The sequence below is a fragment of the Branchiostoma belcheri genome, unplaced genomic scaffold (genome assembly GCF_001625305.1).
Source record: "Branchiostoma belcheri isolate BF01 breed outbred unplaced genomic scaffold, Haploidv18h27 scaffold7, whole genome shotgun sequence".
In the NCBI taxonomy this organism is placed as follows: Eukaryota; Metazoa; Chordata; class Leptocardii; order Amphioxiformes; family Branchiostomatidae; genus Branchiostoma; species Branchiostoma belcheri.
Window position 1 is genome coordinate 1,330,040 of NW_017804353.1, and position 18,007 is coordinate 1,348,046.

At 43.7% G+C, this 18,007-nt stretch overlaps 3 protein-coding genes across 3 annotated transcripts in view; 1 reads left to right on the forward strand and 2 right to left on the reverse strand.

The window, feature by feature from the left end:
- Positions 1-4,738: 4,738 nt before the first annotated feature.
- On the reverse strand, positions 4,739-6,332 carry LOC109484297. The gene is made up of 4 exons (XM_019787555.1): positions 6,243-6,332; positions 5,616-5,759; positions 5,078-5,156; positions 4,739-4,866 (listed from the first exon to the last, which is right to left on the reverse strand). Exons 1-4 carry the CDS (start codon positions 6,276-6,278, stop codon positions 4,739-4,741), a joined length of 387 nt encoding a protein of 128 aa, XP_019643114.1. The 5' UTR covers positions 6,279-6,332.
- A 1,799-nt stretch (positions 6,333-8,131) lies between these two features.
- On the reverse strand, positions 8,132-12,590 carry LOC109484299 (coiled-coil domain-containing protein 151-like). The gene is made up of 10 exons (XM_019787556.1): positions 12,410-12,590; positions 11,605-11,726; positions 11,104-11,181; positions 10,507-10,674; positions 10,075-10,179; positions 9,582-9,704; positions 9,189-9,311; positions 8,832-8,871; positions 8,575-8,681; positions 8,132-8,176 (listed from the first exon to the last, which is right to left on the reverse strand). The coding sequence occupies exons 1-10, from the start codon at positions 12,495-12,497 to the stop codon at positions 8,132-8,134; spliced, it is 999 nt and encodes a 332-aa protein (XP_019643115.1). The 5' UTR covers positions 12,498-12,590.
- Positions 12,591-13,127: 537 nt separating this feature from the next.
- Positions 13,128-18,007, forward strand: part of LOC109484618 (DNA repair protein SWI5 homolog) — a 24,202-nt gene continuing 19,322 nt past the window's right edge. Inside the window, exons 1-2 of the mRNA XM_019787964.1 lie at positions 13,128-13,234; positions 13,575-13,623. Coding sequence (XP_019643523.1) covers positions 13,179-13,234; positions 13,575-13,623 — 105 coding nt within the window. The 5' untranslated portion in view covers positions 13,128-13,178. The remainder of the gene's footprint in view (positions 13,235-13,574; positions 13,624-18,007) is intronic.

Genomic DNA, 18,007 nt, shown 5'->3' on the forward strand with positions numbered 1-18,007 from the left:
CGAGACGTGTTCACACAGCGCCGAGCTTCTCTAAATATTGACTCTCGCTTTCAGAAGTCTTGTGATGCCGTCTCCGTCCTTAAGAGCAGTGGGAGAACCTCGTCACGTGCAGAACACTTTTTCTTGACAGCTTGTTTCTATGACAACGGAGCTTGAGGCTCACACAAAGAAAAGAAACACGTCCGTCTTAACGAACTCCATGACTCGCAGGGGGTCTTTCTCGTGTAAAATTCAAACAAAATGATCTTAATGGGTATTGTTCGTCATCATGGGTGTTCTCAGGGTCACAGTGGGTCACCTGGACAGGGACAGACACTGGTTGAAGAAAAAAAGGTCCTTCTATCAGTTGGAAGAAGGACGTCGACGTTACAAATACTATACTACTAGTAATACGACAGAATAGTATGTTTTGTCATAATTTTGACATTTTTAGACTCGCATATGCTACGATTAGGTCTTAGGCTTTGCAAAACGAGCCTCATCCCAGAAGTGAAAATTCCTTGTTTTTCAAGAGCTATTATAAATGAAAACTTAAGCATCTTTATTACGTAGTCACAGAAAACACATGCCTTGAAAAGAAAACAGATTGTTGTATGGTGTAGTAACGTTATATGGAACCAGCCGTCGCCGCATACCTGTGTAGCTAATTCGTTGCCCCGCAAGGCAGTTAATTATACCGGTTGTCTGATACGTACAGGTACTTACAAACAAGCAAGACGCACACTTGTTTCTGTAATCACAGCCTATCACAGACAGAAGGGAGGGGAAGACAACAGTCTGTTGCCCAACAGGAAGTACACCAGTAGTACGTGATCGCGCTCTATTCGGTTACCTAGCGACGCCATCTGTTCGAACAGGTGTTCTGTGCAGACGACGCTTGTTTGTCGCCGGAGGCCCGGCGGTCGGTATGCCGTCCATCCGTACGATAGATGCATATCTCTGTGGGAAAATACCGGCCAGTGCAAAACGTTATTGATTCTAAATCCTGTGACCCGTCTTCAACGGAAAACAAACGTTCTATTGTTCAAGGACGCGCTGCCCTTGTGGGATAATAACATGGTGGCGGCGGTTCTGCACGGGCGAGGGACGATGGGTAATTCCCGGCGGGCCCCGGGAGGAGTGAGGGTGTGCTGGGGGCCACCTGTCGTCTGGAGTCCCGCCTTTGTTCCGTCTCGGAGTCGCCTCCATCATGGTTAAACGGTACATTGGCTCTGTTTAGGAGGGTGGGACGAGTCTTTGTCTGTTCTTACGAGGCAGTGTGCAACCTAATCCACCATAAATCTCACACATGTAACGGTTAACACTCATGTCTGACAACCGCCAAGGGCCCGGTTCTTCTTATTTATTCTCGCTCCTTTTACTGTTTAGCTCTTTTTAAAGGATTGTAAGAAATTGGAAAACTTGTGAGTAACTAGTGATCGGATGAAGAGAAATGTGAAATAAACTGCTTTTATGCAAGATATGTATTGATGATAAGTTGATATATATATTCCACGTTTAAAATCAGCAAAGGATTTGACCCAAGATTTGACTCTATTTCAAGTATTTATACAAGCCTGCAGTGCCAAGCGATTACTGATAATACTAAATATAGACTGTTCCAACTCGAACGCGTCGAACCCCCCGTTCTAGTTCGGCCCTTCGGGGTGTTCGAAATAGAACATACCGGGGGTTCGACGTGTTCGATGTGTTCTATTGTCATGTAGCTAAAAGTGGCTGTATTTGGACGTGCAACAGGTCCAACACAAAGAGGTTGAACCCTGGAAAAAGTGAATGATCTTTGGTCACGAGATGGCTCCGATTAATGTAAATGTAGCAGAACGATGCGCGAAACCCTGACGGAAGTCATATTTATCCTGGCTTTATAAGACATCAGAGCAAATCATCTATTCGTCCTGGTGCTGAGCCTCAAAAGGGCGTCCGCGAAATCCAACCTGTCCATTTCCGGTTGCTGTGTTTTTGGAGAGCTGTGTTTAGTATCGGTTGGCGCAGTCTGTACATGTTTGCGCTAGCCTCCGTGGCAGGCTTATAGAACTGGGGATTTGGTGATCTTCGGCTGTTTTCTGATTAGCCCAGATCCAAAAACGGGGGTAATTCAACCAGGCCGGCTATGTTGTCTATGTGCAATCAGAAAATAGCACATAAAAGCTCCCGAAGACCTCCAAACCCCTCATACCAGTTTTTGGCATGCTATGGAGGCTATGTTTGCGGTGTGTAGCGGACAGTGACGAGCATACAGGTACACCGGTGCGTGCAAGACGGGGCGGAACTCGCCGCGGTGCGTGGCAAAAACAATGTCGTGTTTTCATAAGAGCGCTTTCAAGACAAAACGGCAGGACAAGATGTACACATGTACACAAACTGCGGGGTGCTTTAGCGGAAGGACGGCAGGCGACCGAGAAAAAGGGGGAAATGATGCCAGAGGGAAAGCGGAACAGTGGGGTTTCGATGTTTGAACAGTCACTAATTGATTCAAATCCCAAAAGTAAATGACTAATCGACCGGCAACGCACTTAAAACTACTGATACTGATCCATTAGTTTTACCAAATTCTGTGATTTATAAAAAAATGTTACAATGTTAGTAAATAAAGAGGTAACGTTATATGATTTACAAAGAAACAACAAGAACAGGTGCTACGCACAAATCTTTAGGACCTGTTACAGTCCCCTCCTCTCTTTGACAAGACACAATGAAGCATCACATCATTAAGGTGTCCTTTTTCAATGAGTTCCCATTTTGGAGTGACAGACGGACAAATTATTCCGACAACTTCATCAAAACAGTGAACTGGAGACGCGAGACAATACAAACATCCTGATCTAGCCGTCATGTCAGGAACAGGTGTCGTTTTTCGCACAGGTTGTAATCTCCAAGCAGATCCTAGGGTGACATAAGACAGTATCAAATTAGGCAGACAGTATCCAATGGCCAGAGAGTGTCCAATATGCCACCCTCTCTGGCCAATGGATACTGCCTGGCCAATTTGATACTGTCTTATGCCATCCTAGGATCTGCTTGGAGATTAGCAGGTTGCACAAAGTAGTGATGAGTGATCAGGGACGTGTATAACGTTATACATGTCACTACTGCCATAGCTGTTCCAGTTTTCATTTATCTACTGCTAAGAGTTATCTATATTCTTATATGTTTAATCAAAAGACCATATATGTCATCTGTGTTTAGATTTTTCTTGATTCTTTCGTACTTTTATCGGCAATGGTAGCATCCCATTTGTAGTAGACACGTATGTTACTTGGCTGAATTGTATACTGTTATTATGTAATTACTGTAATACCCACTTATGTACCGTTACGCTGTAATAATATAGGTCTCTATTGTGGGTCTCTATTGTTCTGTTCTCGATGATAAATCATACGGTCGGTGTAAGGTCCTGACAACTGTGGGATCTCACGAATAATGGCTTCCCGTCGGTCAGTGTAACAACGTAATAATGAGGGTCATTCATAAAGCTGTGGAACTAATAATCATCTCACTGTAACGAGTAACGGACTGTTGAGTTTAGCGGCTGGTAACAGAGAATAGAAAACAATCATTGAGAAGATGGAGCGGACGTTTAGCTTTGCTTCTAACGCTGAAATTGTGAATTAGAACGTTAGAATTAGAACATTGGATTGGCACATTAGAATTAGAACATGGTCAAGGGTAATTTATCGTGATTATCATTGTCAAAAGCCGTGACACCGAAATGCAAAAATATTTTATTTTGCGGTCGACAAGTTGACCTTTTTGACCATTTGTATCATAACAGGATACAAACTTTGAATGCTAACTTATGCTATTTGGCACACAGGAAAACGAATAGAAAGAGAGAAACAGAGAGCGAGAGAGAGAAAGAGTGAGTGAGTGAGTGAGTGAGAGAGGCAAGAAGAGGCAAGCAGAGACAGAAAGACACGTACATACACTTACAGATAGAGACAGATGCAGAAAAGTGTCTAGAAGCTACATTCAACAACAGTGTCGTGTTTTGTCAATCTCACATCCACAGATCGCCCGCCACAAACACGACTGTTTGCTGTGTTTACAAGTAAGCTGCCATGCTGATGTGGACAGTTTTCCCGACAGGTGCGCTTACCTGGCGGAACACGCTAAAGAAAACACCTGTCCGAACATCACCTGAGTCACCTGGAATCACAGCCTGCTGACCATCAGGTCAATGACCCCCATCCGGTGTCTGTTCCTACCCTAATCTGTGCTATCATAACTTCCTTTGCTCTGTTTTCATACAAAGACGAAAGAGCGCCCTCATTACCCCTGGCGAGGTTAGCTGTTTTCTGAGGAAGAGGGATGTTGGTTTAGGATGAGAATGGAGAATGATTTTCCTTTGTCAATAAACTTATAATAATATAACTCTAGATTTTCCATAGAAGGTAGAAATCAATTGCTAAAATTTGGGACAACAATTGAGTAAAAAGAGAGGTGCATTAGAGGAAGATGGTCGTGTTTGTAATTACTCCCAGCACTGTCTCGGACTCAGACAAAAAGTGACGCCGTTGATTGTCCACATAAGACAAGCTGGCCACGGAGTCCTGGTGTACAACAGCGCTCTTGGCGATTTTATCAAGTACTGCAAGTAAGGAGACTTTCACCAATACTAGTATTACGGAAGGCAACAAATGAAACAGAAACCACTGCAGCAACGATGGAAGCAAGTCCAAACCACACGTCTTTTTATTTTCAAATCTGCAAATCTGTATTTTTTGCAAGAAAGTGTAGCTTAGTTCTTGGCCTTCTTGGTCTTCTTCTTCTTGGGTCTGTGCACGTCCAGCAGCTGATCTCCCAGCCGCTTGATGTCGGAGCGGGACAGAGCCTCCTCGTGCTCCTGAGACTCGTACTCGTACGTTTCTGAAGAAGAATGTAAAGAGAATGCAGTAAAAGATTCAACGGAATTACCATAGACTTTCCTTGGCTAGCATTGTAATGTGGCTTTATTAAACTCGCATCATCTAGACAAGAATGGCATAAAATGATATTAGAAAATCGTCTAAATCCTTGTTTTATCATCACTTATAGCACCTCACAAAACAAGTGCAATGGGACATGATTCAGGACTCACCTTCATAATCCGACTCTTCCTTCTCCACAGTGATCCTCAGGTTATCCTGGCGCAAGCCGCCTTCCAGGAACGCCTGGAACTGCAGCCAACAGTGAAATACTAGTGAAGTTGGTCGTAGAAACTATTGCCATGTCTTATAATAGATGCAAAACAAGCACCAACTTAGGTTTGACCTACTGTAGCAGCTACTATTCTTATCACTCAAATAAATAATATGGATATTTTAATGCTAGGTAGCCTTCTTTCCTACCAGGCCATAAAATTTGCCGTCCTGCTGCAATGGAACTTTAAAGTTAATATTAGCTTCGGCTAGAGTTTCCACCTCTGTGTCTTGTACCATGTCTTGCACTTTGTTGTTTCAATAAAAAAAAAAGTTTTATTAAGTCACAATTCACATTTTTTTTATAAATACCTGTTGATCACAGATCTCTTCTAGACACTGACGAAAGTAATGGACACTATTTAAAACATCTGACTGGTTTGAATATCTATCCAGCAGCTTAAGCTTCAGATCAAATGAGTGGGCCGGTACACATACCCCTGAGCTCGCCATCTTCTTGTCCCTCTCGGCCCCTGGCGGTCCGACCTTGAGCTGCAGCTGTTTCATCAGGAGGAGCAGCTTCTGTTCGCAGACGTCCAACTGGTCCCGAACCTCCATCTTACTCAGCGGCACTGGGAACTTCTGCCAAGGGACAGATGAAGCGGTTGTGAGTGATACCTGAAGACGATACAGTAGTCTGTACCAGGGACAGGAACGCCATAGCGAACATAGTCAGACATCAGGAATGTATATTGTGCCAGCGGAAAATCTTTTACTCAGCACCAAGGACAGGGACGGTAATGTCACTACTAAACGTTGAAAAGCATGTAAAGCCGACGAAGGGAGAGAGGGAAGGATCTGTTAGTCACCACCTTGCTTTCAGCACCAAGGACAGGGACAATAACCTCAATGTGAACGTTTACATGTACATTTACTGGTATAAGAAGTGCAATGTGGAACAAACACAGTATATTTCAACATCAGAAGTAGAAAGAAGGGATGGCTAGCTGTCCCTGTCCTTGGTGCTGAAAGTAACGTTAGGAACTAGGCTAGCTCCTAACGTTACTGTCAGCACCAAGGACAGGGACAACAATACAGACACAGATCACTTAGCTTCTTTCTCACCTTGACGCTGATCTTGACTGTGCTGAGTTTGTCCATGAGGTTGTGGATGCCCACAGTAGCCTGTCTCAGCACGCTCTGGGTCCGCTCCAGCCGGGTACAAACAAACAAACAAACAAACAAACACACACACACACACACAAACAGACCTTGACGCTGATCTTGACTGTGCTGAGCTTGTCCATGAGGTTGTGGATGCCTGTGGTAGCCTGCCTCAGCACGCTCTGGGTCCGCTCCAGCCGGGTACATACAAACAAACAAACAAACAAACAAACAAACAAACAAACAAACAAACAAACCTTGACGCTGATCTTGACAGTGCTGAGTTTGTCCATGAGGTTGTGGATGCCTACAGTAGCCTGCCTCAGCACACTCTGTGTCCGCTCCAGTCTGGTCAGGGCGCGGGAGAACCGTTCTTCCTCCTGTTTCATGTGGTCGCCCATCTGCTCCAACAGAAGCGCGTTCCTGGCAGAAAATATATAGCGAAGACAATGAGATATTATCCTTCGTCTTTTGATAAAGAATCTTGGATCCATAACTTTTCCCAGAGCCTCTTCTTTGTTAGGGGAAAAAACTGCAAGTGTGCATTTCTGGTAAAGCTATAAAGGAAAGACTCATGGAACTGTATGTAGTCTCTTCTTTCCCCGGTGAAAACAAAACGAAATTCCAAGAAACAAGTGTTATGCTATAGCTACCCGATATCCCAACAACACTTAACGAATAACGGGTTACGTCGTGTTCAAATACCAAAGCCCAATACGACACTGCAACAAAGCTTCTTCAGGCCATTTCAATCCCTTCCACACACATAAACAACCGCTTTGAGGCAGGATTCCAACCCTTCCAAACCATTTCCAACCCTTCCAAACCGTTTCCAACCCTTCCAAACCGTTTCCAACCCTTCCAAACCCAATATATTACTCCACTCACTGTGAGACGCCGGCCTCCCCGCTGTACTTCAGCTCCTCGAACTCTGCGGTGAGCCTGAGCTTCTCCTCCCGCAGCACGGCCCGGAGCTGCCCGGCGTCCCGGCTCTGCTTCTGCAGGTGCCGAGTCATGCCGTCCTGCGTCTGGAACTGCCACACGATGTCCTGATGGATGGAAAAATTTTTTTTGTTGTTTTCTATAATGCCAAAGGAAGTAATTTTTAGGATGACATCAGCACACGCATTCATTTTCGCCTGATTTTGGAAAAAAAGAAATTGTTGTCCTTTGAACTGCCCGTCCTGCGTCTGGCACTGCCACACGATGTCCTGACGGTGAGGAAAGTACAAGAAAGGTTTTAAACTAGAACCATGAAACTCCAGATGTCTTAATACTTAGGCACAACTGCAGCGCCAAAGATGTCGGTCGGCTGAGGAATGATTTCACGTTACTTGTGGAGGCTTTGGATGTAAATGTTATCGCTGCAGGTGCCGCGTCATGCCGACCTGCGTCTGGAGCTGCCACACGATGTCCTTGGGGGATGGGGAAAGTTTACTAGTATTAGTATATTATGGAGGGCGTCCAAAAGAGACGTGGCGGAGAACAATACAGAGGGACCTGAAAGAGAGGGGGCTGACTCTGGACACAACCCCGAACACAGCTGCAGATAGGGCCAGACGGAAATCCTTCCTGTCGCCTCAAGGACCACTAGGTTCAGAAGAGGATTGAGTGAGAGTGAGTGAGTGAGTATATTATGGTGCTGGTAGTAGAAGTAATATTAAAGTTACTCCCGCAGCACGGCTCGGAGCTGTCCGGCGTCCCGGCTCTGCCTCTGCAGGTGCCGGGTCATGCCGTCCTGCGTCTGGAACTGCCACACGATGTCCTAGCGGTGGGTGGGAAAAGTATATGGTAAAGGTAACGGTAGTAGATGTAAGGTTTTAAACTGGAACCATGCGGCTCCAGATGCCTTACTGAGGAATGCCGTCCTGCCTCTGGAATTGCCACACGATGTCCTAACGGTGGGGAAACATCTTTCTCACTGCACGAAAAGTTGGATTTACCAAAGGTAGTAAACTCAGGTGATGTTTACTTTGTATATAGTATCTGGCTTCACAATGGTAGTAAATAAAAGTCAAGTCCGGTAATTTTTTAATTTACCCTTGTTAAGTCCGGAATCACGGTTTTGGAGGACTCAGTCGGGTGTTGGGGGCAAACCTACTAGTATGGCCGGGATTTCTTGCGATTGCTAAGTCATTTGTAAAAAAAAAAACTCAAGAAAACTATACATATCCGTATTGCTAGGAGACTGTTTCCTGTTTGATAAAGACCTTGCTGACATGTCACTGTACATGCATGTTATGCTGCAGAACTACCGAAAGACCAATAAGTAGACGAATTCTCCTGGCCTTACGTTAATGTCGAAGACGACCGTCGCCTCCTTGATCAGCCGGAACGCCTCCTCGTACGTCTGGATCTGCTCGGCGCTTTTGGAGATGGACAGACGGGAGACCGGGTGGTCTGTGGAGCGGAAAATAGCGACATATTACTTTATTTTCGTCCAAGGGTGTCATTTCAATGATTTGTTCATTGTAAGGGCGTCATTTCAATGATTTTACTGGTCTATCAACGTCTTTGTCTAGGAGTAAAGTATGAACTGCCGATACTTACCATGGGCGTGATCGTCGGCATGGAAGGTTGCGCGTTGAGCCTGGGAGAGGGACAAAAATACAAAGAATGTTGGCAGCAAGTAAAGCAAAGCTCAAAGTCTTGACTTTGCTATAAAATGTGTACATCTTTGAACACTTTTTGAGACTTTCTGTTAACAACATGTCCCCAACACTTGCCATGTACATAAACGTCCGGTAGTGCTCTAGAGAATATATAGAGTAAAATCTTTGTAGATTTGAATTATGAACACGGTTTCAGTGTGTTCTGGGCACGAGATGACGTGACTTATGCTGTCACCACGACAACGTGACGTGTGCCGTCTCCATGACAACGTGACGTCTCCATGGCAACGCTCACCCGTTTCTCGGCCTTCTCCGCGAACTCCTTCTGTTTCTCCACCTGCTTCTTCTTCTCGTTCAGGGTCTGCTCGCGCATGCGCTTCGCCTCGAAGTGGGCCTGCTCCTGCTTCTGCAGATCCGACTGCGGGGAAACAGGAAATGACGTCATTATGCTTCCTGTTACGTCAAAGCTATAATGGTAATGCAAAGCAAGAAGAACACCACAAAAAAGAAATTTAAGAATCTGTTAATAAATTTTTCAGAATTTTTTTCGAATTTTTTTGAATTTTAGAAAATTTTCAGAATTATTTCTTCATTTTTTTTAGAATATCATCAAGAAATGTTACCATATCGGTACAAAGAAACGCATCTATAGCCATTCAACGGAACCTACACCCGGCCCGTCTCCTACCTTGGCGACGTCCTTGGACAGCTGCGCGTCCTGCTGGATGGCCCGCAGCTCCGCCAGCTCCTTGTTCTGCGCGCGGATCGCCAGCTCCATGGCGTCAAGCTTCTCCGGGAATACCAGGCTTTCCTGGAAAACAGTAGAATGTAGTACATATACTTTTCATTTTGGGTCATCAGCGGTCATTCGAACAGAACGCGTGTTCCATTTGGTGTCAATTGCGGTCATTCGAACAGAACGCGTGTTCCATTTGGTGTCAATTGCGGTCATTCGAACAGAACGCGTGTTCCATTTCGGGTCAACGGTGGTCATTCGAACAGAACGCGTGTTCCATTTGGGGTGATAGAATCATGGCGGTATAACCAAAATGAAAATGGGGGCTTCTAACAGTTAGTCAAGCAACTGGATAGATTTTCGGGTGTGGTGTATTGAAAAGTAAGTAACTGTTACTTTGGTAGACGTTTTCAAGGAAAACAAATGGACTTAAAGTTCAGCCGACCTCCTTGAGATAGTGCAGGATCTCCTCGTACGTGTGGCGGATGTTCTTCGCCGTGTTGATCCGGATCCGCATCTTGTCGATCCGGTTCTCCAGCTGACGGATCACCTGGTGAACAAAAAATACATTGTCTTAAACTCTTGCTCGAAGGTTAATTGCAACTGAAAACACAGTAACGATACCGTAAAAGTTGAAAAGTATCTAATGTTTCAACGTATATTACATGAATGCTGGTGCCTTTTAACGTCTCCAGTGACAGTGACATTGTCATCCCTGTCCTTGGTGCTGCACGGTTCTCGATACACGTGAACTATCTAGAACTGTGCCTGAGCATGGGTTTGGATAACGCACGGTTCTGGATACGCGTGGAGTATCCAGAACCGTGCCTAAGCATGGTTCTGGATAACGCACGGTTCTGGCTACAACATGCCGGACCTGTTCCTGTTCGATGTCCTTGGGTCCCTTTGACCCCGCCAGTTCCATGGAGTCCAACAGGGTCTGCAGGTCGCGCAGGCGCTGTTCGCACATGCTGCGCTGGTGCTGCAGGGAGTTGTACCGCTTCGCCTCCTCACAGCCCTTCTGGTCCATCAGGTCTATGGCTTTCTGCGGGGCATCAGGAAAAATATGATGCCTTAAATCCGTTTGTTCTTCTGATGGCTGTACAATAAGTTACTCGACACTGTAAGGATACTGGACACTGAACAAGACTATTTTCTGAGAGGGATGAAAGAGGCTATTTTCATATTTACATCAGGGTCCATCACCCTTCACCCAACCGCGACGGGGGCCGACATCGTCTACCAGATACCTTTGACCCAGTGTCGACGTCACACTTCAAAGACGCCACATGACAAGCGTCAAACCTCACTGGGTCAGTCTACTGGGGAAGGCCAGAGCGACTGGTCGAAAGCTCTAGCTGAGAGAACTTTATTGTGTTGGATCTAAAGTTTTAACTTTAAACATGTAACTACCAACACAGAACTTTCATGATAAGTCACATTTATGACACATGCTTGACAGATCGTCCCAGACCTTAGCGGTGTTCCTGAGCATGGCCAGCCGGGTCGTCTTACGTTCCAGGAACACCTGGTGGATCACCTCTTCGTCACGCTGGGGAGAAAAGACACAGATAAAGATAAAAAAGACAAGGATGCAAATGTTTTATACCCCTGGCCTACAGAAGTATCCAAGTTTCCCTAAACGACACACACTAAACTCTGGCTTTAAGGGCACGGTGCCCAAAATGTAGAATTGAAAATGTTTATCGACTGAGACACATAACGCTAGAAAACATCCATTGGACACAAGCCTTACAGACATTGAGAATAGAAAGTCTAGGTTTGTTTTCGTGTAGTAAATGAACACGGACTTGGTGCCCACTATGCCAGGCGGAGAAGACATTGAGTTTGAGACATCTAGTTTTATCTAATAAGGCAGTAAATCGTTTTGGGACTCTGCCAACACTACCTACTAAGCTAGGCGGAGAAGACATTGACAAAGTCTAGTTTTACTCAGTGTTTATCATGTGCTTACGTTCTGTGACTGTGCCAGCGCCACCCTCTGCTCCTTGTTCCCGGCGTGCAGTGCGAGGACCAGGTTCTCGTTCTTGGCGATGGCCCGACGGGAAGCCTCATAGTACGCCTGTCTGTCACGGTCTGCGGGATAGATAATAAATTTTGAATAACGTCAAGTATCTGTAATTTTAACTTTCGCGAGTTTATGTTGTGAAGTGATCGGTCATTGATTATCCTGATAAAGGCGACAGTGGTCATTGAAAATTTGATCGTTGTGTAACCATTGTGTTGGAATAAAGTTCAGCATTTTACTGATTACTACCAACACAGATGAACTTTTATGATAACAAACTTTGAAGTAACAAGGTTTCTCGACCATTCGCCGTTGGGACGCTACAGTTCGCCTTCAAGAGGACGCCTAACCTTAACCGTTATATAGCCCTAACCTCAATCCTAACCCATGCAGCTTAGAAGTTGTAGCTAAAAACAGTTATTTGTAGGCTTAGCTTTGCACACCAATACAGGTGTATGAGAATCGTCTTGGCAACGTATATTAAAGGTCCTGATACCCAGAACAGAGCAACAGTATCTAGCTTTTTCTCTTCTATTTTGACGCTACATTAAGCGTAAGTCCAATGGCATATAACGTTATATATATGAAACGCCGTGACTTTGTCGAAGTACCATAAAACGCAAGAGTTTCCATTTCTGGCCATTGTACGTCACATTAGTGAAAAGGGGGTTTCGTGTGCTGTAGTTGTTTTCTATTCACAAACACGTAAGATTAGAAAGTTACAGCTGACTGCCTCAAAGTACGCACTCACCTTTCAGGGAAAGTTTCGACCTCAACTGATCGATCTGATCATGCGCAGTCCACCCCTGCATGCTCTGGAAGTCTGGTCTGCTCCTCATGACGTCACAGGTTACGATATTCCCGCCAAAAAAGCCAACAAAACTTCCCTTTTCCCTCAAGACCAGCCCAAAACGGACGGACCAACTCCCTGTTGTTGTTACTGTATGTGCTGTTGTTTCCCAAACATGTCGTCATAAGTTAGTGGAACAATGCCGTTCCAGAACACCAAAGTTTTGAACGTAAACTAAACACGCCAACGTCCACAATATTTCTCTAAAACCACTCAAAACACCCACATAAACAATGCTGATTGATATACGACGTTTTCTTAGCAATTTGTAACCGATATTCGTTCCACAAAAAGTTTTCTTTCGACTTTGTGAAGTCACGGAAAACTTTGGTAGTGACGTCGTCTTCGGATGGAAGCGGTGCATCGTGGGATACAAGATGGCCGCCGGCGGGTGATTTGGAATTTCCTGGTAGGTGTCGTCTGACTTTTTGCAACGAATTCTGCACTAAATGTCTAACTCTGGTCGTCGAAATTGATTCAACACACTTAAGATATTATTAGGAGTATTCAGAGTTACTTGGATGTTTCTCAATGATGATATGTGAGTCGAATGACACAGCTAAAGCGTAACTTTCGATGCCCCCCTCCCCACTTTAGGCACTTGAAGCAAAGCGGAGAAGTGCAGTGTTGAGTTAGGAGGTGGAGCTCACGTCTTCAGAACTTGTTGAACATGGCGACGCCAAATTCTAAGATGAAAACACCGAAGATGAGAACTCCAATGTCAAGGTTTACACTCATGGGTTATGATAAAATTGATGTGGTTTTTCTGTATTCACTAACATTAACAAACACTTAACGTTATATTTTATCTACATACTAGTAATACTAGTAGTAGTAGTAGTACTAGTAGTACAAAATGTAGTAATAGTATGTAATAGTAGTTAGCATCTCTAACTCTGGTGTTGTGGCAACATGCAACATCTAGTATGGCTTACTTACGTAATTATGTTATAATAATACAGTGTGCCATAGTGGACTGGTGTGTAGTACAGCACCAAATTTAGGAAAAAGAGACTATATTTACAATCTAGTGTGAAGTTGAATAGGTATGTTTTTTTTCTGCCAGGTACAGAAGAAGACCAGCCCCATACCTCAACAACAGCTTCAAGTCACCAGTAAGTTGGAGGGGTTAAGGTGTATGTCCTGAAGTTGAGAGTCACAACTTTTTAGATCACTCCAAGGGAGTAAAATAATGATTTTGATGTGTGTGTGTGTGTGTGTGTGTGTGTGTGTGTGTGTATGTATGTCTGTGACTGTGTGTGTGTGAGTAAGAGAGTGAATCTGTATCTGTATAGCCGGTATAACTGCCCTTCAGCGTAACACACCAGCTTCTGTATCGGTATAGCCGGTATAACTGCCCTTTGGTGTAACACACCAGCTTCTGTATCTGTATAGCCGGTATAACCGCCCCTTCAGTGTAATACACCAGCCTCACAGGCACGTAGTGTGGTAGCAGCTGGCTACATTACACCAAATGACTGGTTACACCTCACCCCTGAGTGAGAGTGAGTCATATGCATCCTGTGAGTGTGAATGGGAAAAGGTGACTGATTTACTGGATCAGGTAGTGTAGAGGCTCCCTCTAACAGATTACAGCTGAATTACAGGATTCACTGCAAAAATGATGGATCTACCAAGTAGACCCCCAAATACCACTTGTTGTTTATTTCAAGACCAATCCATACAAAAATACTTTTAAGTAGTCAAAATCTTTTTCTATCGGTAACCTTTTCAGGTACAAATACTTTGTTAATACACAAACAAACACAGGTAAAAACATCATCCCTTTACCAGAAGCAGTAATACAGTGGCATACACAGACCTTACCTTAGACCTTAGATCCTCCCACAACCTTTTGTTGCATAGGTCGACTCCTTGTCTGACTTTTTTTCTCCAAAGGTTTTGGTCTTGCGCTACTACAGCCATATCCTTAAGTGAGTTAAGTCCGAGTTTTGCCCCATCATTACCTCCATGAAAAATGGAGGTATTGTTTTTGGCGGCGTCTGTCTGTGTGTCTGTGTGTCTGTGTGTGTGTCTGTGTGTCTGTGTGTGTTTCCACAACTTTGTAGTCAGCATAACTTCATAACGCCTTTATGGATTGTGATGATATTTGGTATGCTGATAAGTCTTAGGAAGACAAAGGTCAAGGTCAAATATGGGCCTCCTGGTGGATGACCTTGGTACTGCAGCAGAACTTCCGGTTTTTGTATCTTTGGTCCTGAACATGCTATGGTTTTGAATTTTTGGTGACAGATAGCTTTTCCTGTCAGGAATAAGTGGTGTGGGTTTGGTCCCCCTAGCAGCTTGTTCAGGAACTGCAGGGGACTTTCGGGCGAAATCTTTGAAAGCCAATAAGTCCAGATAGGAACGGCGTATTTTCATCATTTTTGGTGTGTAGGTATCTGACAGAGAGGTGTACATAATTAACTGCAAATTATGCAAATGAGGACTTTATTTGCATAATTAATGAGGAAATTCTATAATTACAGTGTTTTACATTATAGAACTTTCGTACATGTAAGGCCTAGGAAAAAAAATGTTGTGTTTCCGGTTACCCGACCGACCCTATGAAAAACCCCCCGACCCTAGCCTTTTTTGGGCCGACCAAAAATTTCGAGCGGCTAGCGGTCGGTTTTCAAAATTGGGGGTTTTATCCCCGATAAATGTGCTCGTCATTCCAATTTTCTTCGGTCGGGCGGCGTGGATCGAGCGCTAATTGCACGGATCGGGCCGCTATTCAATTCCATTGTCGGCACAATCCTGTCAATTGTCGATGAATTGTCGATCTCGCCATGACGCCGCAGAGAAAATCTGACACCCCGCTGGCGTTTCACAACAAAATTTTAATGTAAACAACTCCGAATGTCTTTGTTTACATCGTGAAAGCTCACCGATACTCCCGCCGGCCGGCAACGCCCGACCACATGGTTGAGGCATGACGCTAGTTTTCGGCAGCTCGGCGGAAAAATAATCCATCCCCATAAGAAATGTTACGCATGAAAATAACAACTACAACGTGCTTTCCTCGTTATATGAGTTTTTGAGGCCGTAAAATGTTTAAAACGGTTGAAATTTGCTCGAAAAACGGCTCGAAAATCCACGGCGAGACTGCCAAAATGGCCGACGGTGTTTCACAATAACAGTGGTCAAAGGTCACGACTGCATCAGTACATATTACAATGTGCTAAAACGAAACTTTAAACGCATGAAAAAAATTTTTTCGGCTACAACTGAAACAAAAATTCACTAATAGTTTTATAAGGTTAATTTTCAAACATTACTGAGAAATGTTCCGAATTTATTGGGGTTTTTTTGTGTTAAAATGTAATATTGTTGTTTCTATGAATGTGCGGTTGGATGCTGTGATTGTGAAGTCCCTTACATTGGGATAATCAGATGAGATATTAGAGATAATCACGCTTAGTACCGCGACCCGAGTGTCTCTCAAAAATTGTTTTTGAGTGGAGTTTATAGACATGATTTATTTGTTTAGCTTTGTCAATATGTGATTTGTTTGGGAAATAGGACTTGGTTTAGTTTTTAATATATTAATATAATGGATTTGGTTTAGTTTTTAATATATTAACGTCAGTAACACTTTGGAAAACTTGCTCCAAGTTCCAGGTAGTAAATACATGTACATTTTGTATCATGTATTTTTCACTTGTTGAACTTGTGGAAGCACCGTTGGCCCCCAGTTAGGGGTCATCCGGGGAACCTATGCCCAATTTTTTCAAAATTAAGGGTGGTAACAGAATTTTTTTGGAACATGAAGTGGATAATTAAGTACAGATCTTGAATCTTTCTCCTGCCTTATACATCTGCAATTGTACAGAAAATGTAGAACTGAAGTTGCAGGAAATGACCTCCATTTGTGTTTGGAAAAGACCTCCCCCCGCAACGCGCTGCGCACTCCTCCACCCTGCTCTGAATTTCTGGGGAGATCCCTGAATAAAGTGTTCAGTTCAGACCAAGGACATTATTTATTGTGTGTATAATGTCCTTGGTTCAGACTGTTTACATCTCGCTTGTCTGAATGTTTCTAGAGGTTACTATATACCAACTCTTTTGTTGAAGAATTTTACGATCTGTTTTGTACTGCCCAATTTTCTGTGTAGTACAAACAGATCATACGTTCATTGTCCCGCCCTTGAACTAAAAAAAAAAGAAAAAAAAAGGGAATCCCTACCTACCGACCCTAATTTTTTCTGGACTGTAATAGGAAACACAACATTTATTTTGTTAGGCCTAATGTATGTAACCTATGGCAGATGGAACATCAACAGATACTAATTATGCAAATGATGACCTAATTTGCATAATTAATGCAAAAAATCTATGATTTCTCAATGGTGAATGATGGGAATGTCATACTTAGGACATCTTTAAGTTAATCAAAAGTTAACATCACGATGCATATATTATGTTAATGCAGAGGTCATTTGCGTAATTAAAGAAGAAATTTACATGTACATATCAAGCCCATATTTCATGGAGGTATGAGATCTCGAAACTCTTGTTTTGTAGTGTTTTCCGTAAGGTGACTCTAGGCCGCCCTCTCGGGCGTGTGCCTTCTGGCTTCCATGTTAGAGCTGTTTTTGTGGTTCTGAGGTCAGGGAGTCTCCACACATGTCCAGCAAAGCTCAATCTCCTTTTCATTACAGTCGCACTGAGAGGTGGGACCTTTGCTCTTTGCATGAGCTCCGCATTTGATACGTGGTCACGCCAGGAGATGCCTAGTATAGTTCTGAGGCATCTACGGTGGAAAGTGTCTTAACATTTGCACTGTCTCTTTGGTGCTTCTCCAGGACTCACATGCATATATAGCAGTTGGTACCACAATGGACTGGAAAAGCTTCATCTTACATAGTCCCTGAAATATTAAGCAGGACTCAACTGAGACTAGACCAAATTTTGATTGAAAGTCACATCTCATAAATGTTGTACCAGAGAAGCTAGTCCCTTCACAAAGTCTGCTCAATATTTCAAGGGCCTGGGATGTTATGGGGGAAGGGGTACTTTTTTGGCTTACGTAGGCCAAATGCTGCATGTAGTTAGGTTTACGTCTTCTCTCAGACTGGTAGTCACTCCACCAAAACCATTTGAGTGAAGTTAAGTTAACCAGGATGGTTTCTAGCCAAATTCTAGGTCAATCCTTACCTTCACTCACACAAGATTCTTACTTCTTAGATTGTGGTTCTTCAATTTGGAGAATAAAACTTGCAATGTCAAAAAACTAAGACTTTCTTGAACACTAGTTATTCTCTACTTAGAACTACATGTACTTTCTTTTCACTGTTCCCTAAGAATTGAACTTTATACAATGTGTCTTTTTGTTTGAGAAATTGTGAAAAATACTGTCAATTTTGTGACAGTATTCTAATTCTCCCAGAGATGTACTAAAAATGTCATTCCTGATTTCCCGCTGTCTTGGTTGTGAACAGTAACGATTTTGTTCCCAATATTTCCTGTCCAGGTCACTAAGCTTGTTGGGCACCG

What these genes read in the sequence shown, in the direction of transcription:
- LOC109484297 (XM_019787555.1), bottom strand. Translation starts at nt 6,278, where the DNA reads ATGGACAAACTCAGCACAGTCAAGATCAGCGTCAAG. An exon ending in CAGTCAAGATCAGCGTCAAG is followed by an intron (nt 5,760 to 6,242) that starts GTGAGAAAGAAG and finishes GTCCCTTGGCAG; the next exon opens with AAGTTCCCAGTGCCGCTGAG. An exon ending in AGAAGATGGCGAGCTCAGGG is followed by an intron (nt 5,157 to 5,615) that starts GTATGTGTACCG and finishes TGTTGGCTGCAG; the next exon opens with TTCCAGGCGTTCCTGGAAGG.
- LOC109484299 (XM_019787556.1), bottom strand. Translation starts at nt 12,497, where the DNA reads ATGAGGAGCAGACCAGACTTCCAGAGCATGCAGGGGTGGACTGCGCAT. An exon ending in CGCTGGCACAGTCACAGAAC is followed by an intron (nt 11,182 to 11,604) that starts GTAAGCACATGA and finishes TTTTCTCCCCAG; the next exon opens with CGTGACGAAGAGGTGATCCA. An exon ending in CGGAGAAGGCCGAGAAACGG is followed by an intron (nt 8,872 to 9,188) that starts GTGAGCGTTGCC and finishes TCCCTCTCCCAG; the next exon opens with GCTCAACGCGCAACCTTCCA.